The 5,460-nt window shown below is 48.8% G+C and overlaps 1 protein-coding gene across 1 annotated transcript; it reads left to right on the top strand.

Moving 5' to 3' along the window:
• The first annotated feature begins 3,696 nt into the window (after nucleotides 1-3,696).
• LOC127317616 (uncharacterized) lies at nucleotides 3,697-5,110 on the top strand. Its single transcript, XM_051348184.2, has 2 exons — nucleotides 3,697-4,125; nucleotides 4,681-5,110. Exons 1-2 carry the CDS (start codon nucleotides 3,845-3,847, stop codon nucleotides 4,814-4,816), a joined length of 417 nt encoding a protein of 138 aa, XP_051204144.1. The 5' UTR covers nucleotides 3,697-3,844; the 3' UTR covers nucleotides 4,817-5,110.
• The last annotated feature ends 350 nt before the right edge of the window (nucleotides 5,111-5,460 follow it).

Below are 5,460 nucleotides of genomic sequence, written 5' to 3'. Positions count from 1 at the left end.
CCCATGTTGAGGTTGTCGAAGAAGTCGCTGAGGTCCGGGAAGAAGTTGTCGTTGTGGAGGAACTCGTCGTCCGATGACGACGTCGTGATGCCAGTAGTCGCGCCGTACAGGTTCACGAGAGGCAGGGTTCCGGAGGCCTACTGTCCCAACAGTCGGTGCACGCCGACGGACGGGATGAGGAAGACGAACGCGGCGGCGCAATGAACTGGAAACATGTAGTCGCGTATACGTCTAGTAGACGCGGCTAGGGTTGCGCAGGGTCTTATGTAGTGCGGTTCGGGAAGGTCATGGGGCACAGCCCACGTCCGAGCGCGTCGTGGCGAGGCGGGCGGCGGCGGAGGAGGAGTGCGCGAGGGCTCTCTTTCTTCTCACTCACTTACTAGGATTAGAACAGCCCACCTTATATAACACTCCAACTCTCTCCCAACTAGCAATGTGGGACTAAACTTTAGCCCCCACTAGTCTGCCACTGATTTTTGGAATGGGCCATGTGAGTTTCAGAATTTATTAATGGGCCATGGGACAAAGGCCAAATGCCCCAAATTCCAGCACACCATTACACCATTACACCAACAGCCTGTACGGAGTAACCATTAGAGTTGCGGTAACTTGTGTTGTGCACTACGTTTCTCTTACTACCATGTTTTGGACGCATCTGGCATCGCCGTCGTTGGCAGCTACAGGATCTTTTTTGGGTGGCATGCGATCGAATGATTGGTGATTAGCGAAGACGTCAATTTGTCGCGACGGCGACAGCTTGGCGTGTTCCCCGGCCAGCTGAGCCACCTGGAGGGACGGTGGCTCGCCGTCGTACCGTTCGCTGGAGCTGGCTTGATCGCGGCTTGTGTTTGCAGCTTGCCGCACACACTGTTGCGCCGCACGCCGGACACGAACAGGAAAGGGGAAAAGCTTCTTCGATTCCTTTTCTGTCTAGGTCGGCTAGCTAGGCTGTCTCTCCCACGCCTCCGGAAAACGAAGGCTGTCTGCTTGCGGCCGATAAATAAACTGAGTAAAAGGAAAATCGATAAGCTGTTGTTTGTGTGCAAAAGGAGTATGTGTCCAAAAATGTAAATTCATGTTGCAGAAACGAGAGATCACATTGTAATCATCAACTCCTAAAGTGGCAAAATAAAATGGAATACACTAAGCACACCGATGTAATCCTGTGAATAATTCTCTTTTAAAGCAATAAAAAATTCATATGCATCTTATTGATGCAGAGGCTAGTGTTGCCCTTCTTTGAAAAAAACTAAGCACACCAATGTATGTGTATGCCCCCTTCCCCCGCAACCTCCCTATGTTACTTTGATGCATTTTTTCGCAAATTTTCTACTAATTACATCGGAAGCAGATGATCAAGCCACAAAACATGTTATATGTTCAGACGGTATTATTGTAACCCTGTGAAATGCATAATGAAACCAAAATAACAACAAGTGTAAGTACTCCCTGCCCCCCTATGAAATTTCCTCTCGTGGCCTAGCCTTTGAGCGTAGTCTGCCTCTCCATGACGACTCTGGAGGCCCTCCCTTCCCACAAACCTAGAAGCCCTCCAATTCTGCCCGCCGTCGTAGCCCACCGCCGGCGGTGGCGGTGCTCATCCCATCAAACGACGGTGGCTGGGAGAGGTGCTCCTCGTTGGCGCAACACAAGGCGGGGTGGGACGCTAGTTGAGAGCACGGGGCAGTGCGGCCATCTTGGATGGTCCTTGAGAATATCCGGCGGAGTGGCATCGAGGAGGCGCTGGCGCGCTGCCTGTGCGGCCGACAGGCTTTGTCGGCGTGTGATTTGGGCGGCATGGCCTCGATCTAGACTGCACGACCCCGATCTAGGCCAGTTGGGCCCATCCAGCCAAGCTACAGGGAAGATCTGGCTATGGCATTGGCCACGCATGTGTCCACCTGCACTGCGTGCTGGGTTGCCCTTTCCTCTATCGGCCGCTCCTCCAAGGAGATGACTGGCGGCATGGGGGACCGCGAGTTTTGCGAAAAAGGTGGCGGTCTTAGGATTCTTCTCGCATCAAGACAGTGGTTAGCTTGAAGCCTGTCTTCTTTGATCTGGCCGGCGAAATCCAATGGACGACATACATGGAGATTGCCGGATCGGATGGTGTTCAGTCACACACAACCATGTTTTTTCCGACCGTTTGGTTCCAAAGGGAGCGATGCAAAGCTCTGCAGCCTATTGCCATCATGAGACATGTCTTCAGTTCCATGGTGAAGTCAGTCGTGGAGAATAGCATGGAAGATGAGATCTGAGAATTGGTAATGGTGGTTCGTGTCCTGGTGGCGATGAGGTTTTGTTTTGGTGATTCTTGACTTGTAGCAGCGGTCTCGGCAAGCGAGGGTGATAGATAGGAGAAGTTCATAGTCTAAACTTGCAGGGTGAGAACCCAAGGTTTGGCCATAATTGGTTGCGCGACCTTGTTAAAGGCATTGTTTTGTGAGCGCGGTCTTTCTCCTGTTGGTGAAAACATATGATCTATGATCAGACCGATGACTGCGCTTGTGCATCGTTTTCTTCTTGGAGGCATCTCTTTTCGAGAAGATGGATTTCTACTGATGTCTTAATGGTGTTTGGTTGGCTGCTACAAGGCTGCGTGCATCTGTATTGCCATTATATATATATAGCACTGCATTGTTGCAGAGACTGAGTGTAAGTGGTATTTTCGTGATATTAATATATCCCTTTTGTCAAAAATTGTATCGACAACTTCTCCCACACCCACACCGCATCGACTGCATTGCCGGTGATAAAGCAAGAGCCATTAAAAATTGAAATATAACAACTAAAAAGATAATAAGGAAGATCGTGGTAAAAGCTAAAAGTGGAGATTGAGTCGATCCTCGGATCTTGTTTCCAATAGATCGTGGCAGTCCATCAATGCAATGTGATTTCTTTTTTGAACTTTCATTGCTAATGTCAGAATACTTTAGGGTTTTAGTTAAGTTCATAGTGAGTTTGTGGTAAATTCTTAAAAGGTAACACTATAGAAGGTGCACAATGGTGGTGAAGGCAACTACAGAATGAAAAAAAACCCTGTTGCATAAGGAGGAGAAATGACAACCATGGTAGGAGAAAGAAGGGTAAAGGAGTACAAAGTGAGGGCTTGACACCAGGGAAAAAACAAGGGCCAACACGATACTGAAGGGTGATTAAATTGGAAAGCACATAAATTTGGATCAAAGAGTGCTTGGCATCACACAAAAAACAATGAAATTTCAGCAAGACAGATATGATTGGATGGTAATTTTCCTCCACTAAAAAGTGCAAGAGAACCCTTAGAAACAAACCTTAAGGATTCAAATTCTATGAACCAAACAACCAACACGGCAACATTCCTTAAACCCCAATCCTCTACATATGTTCTTCAAAAAGTCTTTGAAACAAAAGAACCCTGAAACATGATCTAGAGCCTCTATATTTTAGAGTTAAAGCAAAAAAAAAAAAAGAGGTTTCAAACGAGCCTCTATTTTAGTGTAAGTTCCGTGTGCACGTACCAAAAATGCTGGCGCAAAATAAAACAATGTTCCATTCATTCATAAACATTGAGGCCATAAATCAGGAAAAAGAAATGCTGAGGTTGAGAGGCTATGGCCCCCACATCCGTGAAGTCAGAATCGCATCAGTGACGAGGAGGGAGAGAGGAAAAGTATCCGCAGATTCGATGGACGGCCTACATCCCACCATGCCTCTCTTCCCTTTAACTACTCCCTCCCCCAGCCGAGCCTCTGCCCACTCGCCATCTCCCACTCCCTCTCAGCCCTCTGTGAATCCGTCCACTCCCATACCAAGAGGAGGAGGAGGGGGCGACGGCGCCGAGGCCCGAGATATCCTAGGCGCGATGACATCGCTGGGGAAGAGGCACCGGACCAACAGCTCGATGCGGCGGACCACGAGCATGTCCGGGTTCGACGTGCCGGCGGAGGAGGCCGGGCGCCAGCCGACCCGGGTGGCGAGGGGAGCCTCGGCGGCGCCCACGATGGGGTGGAGCGCCGCCTCAGCCGCCATGCAGAGGCGCCACTCAGGGGACTTCAACGCCGTCATGGAGACGGCGGCGTTCTTGAAGGCCTGCGGGCTCTGCTGCCGCCGCCTCGGCCCCGGTCGCGACACCTTCATTTACATGTAAGCAAAGGTCGGCCTTGAGCCTGCAGTAGCTTTGATCCTCCTTGGACTTGTTTATTTTATTCCCCGTGAAATCTCGCGTAATCTTTTTGGTGTTCTGCGACGTAAAGGCCGAGCTTATTTCCGGAGCTCTTCTTCTTGATCAATGATCTGATGGTTCGACCCGGATGGACAATGATCTGATCTGGTTTTCGCATCCTATTCTTGGCCTAATATTCGATTTAGCACGACCAAAATCAATTGCGAATAGGAAGTGGGAACAAACACAAGAATCGGTTGGTTTCGTTTGTGCATTTCCCCTCTGTTTTGAGGAGGGGAATGTGATGACAAAAAGAGTCCCAAACAATAAGTCGTCTCCCTTTCTTCCAGCTGTGCAAATATAGCATTCTGCAACAACCTCTCCCTGCATCATCATCCTCCCTCCAATAATACATACTTAAAAGATTACTGATCCATGTTTCGGCTGTACTAGCAGCTCATTGATTGATCACCTACCTCAAGATTCCAATCATCACTAATTACTGACCTTTTGCTATTTCGTGTTGCATCGTGCAGGGGCGAAGTGGCCTTCTGCAGTCTCGAGTGCAGGCAGCACCAGATGAACCTGGACGACCTCAAGGATAAGAAATGCTTCCCGGCGGCCGGTACCGGTGGCTCCGACGGAACCAGCGGAACTGTAGCCGCCGCCTAGCATCGCCGGACCTAAGAAAATTAAGAAGTTTGTTGGCACTCTCTAGGGAACCAAATCCAGTAGTTTCTGTCAACATGTGTGCATGATATATTCTATATGGGTCTATATTGATGGTTCAGGTTGTGAGCCAGAATGGGATGTAGAGATTGGAGCTTGGACTAGTGAAAGTACTGCACCTGTGCAGGCGTGTTGAGCAGAAGAGGGGGTATTTTGTATAATGGTCCAAATTAGGTCATGGCATTTGGAGACGCTATTGTTAAATTTTTCTCCCAAGGAAGAACTCCAGTTCTCCAAGCTGTCTGAAAGTCTGCTCCTCTCTTGCTGTTGAGCTCTCAAAATACCTGTTGCAGTTTTTGTTCCGTAGGACGAATCTTGAGGCATTTGACCCTTCCACAAAGTCTTCTAAACCACTCCAGCAAGAATTTCACCATTAATCTTAGCAATCAAGTGATCGACCACCCATCACATGGTGCTCAAAATATTCATTTCTGTTTGATTGCGTGGTATACAGGTTGTAAGTGCACCATGACACTGACAAATAGGATCATGCTAACCGTTTAATATTGACCTTGAGTAAGCCACATGCTCTGCCAAATTTCTTGGCACTTGGTTGGTTAGATCAAGATCTGCCCATCGATCTGGTT

This window comes from Lolium perenne, chromosome 7 (assembly GCF_019359855.2).
Source record: "Lolium perenne isolate Kyuss_39 chromosome 7, Kyuss_2.0, whole genome shotgun sequence".
Taxonomy (NCBI): Eukaryota; Viridiplantae; Streptophyta; class Magnoliopsida; order Poales; family Poaceae; genus Lolium; species Lolium perenne.
Note: the sequence above shows the minus strand (reverse complement) of the source record. Positions and strands in the feature narration are given on the sequence as shown.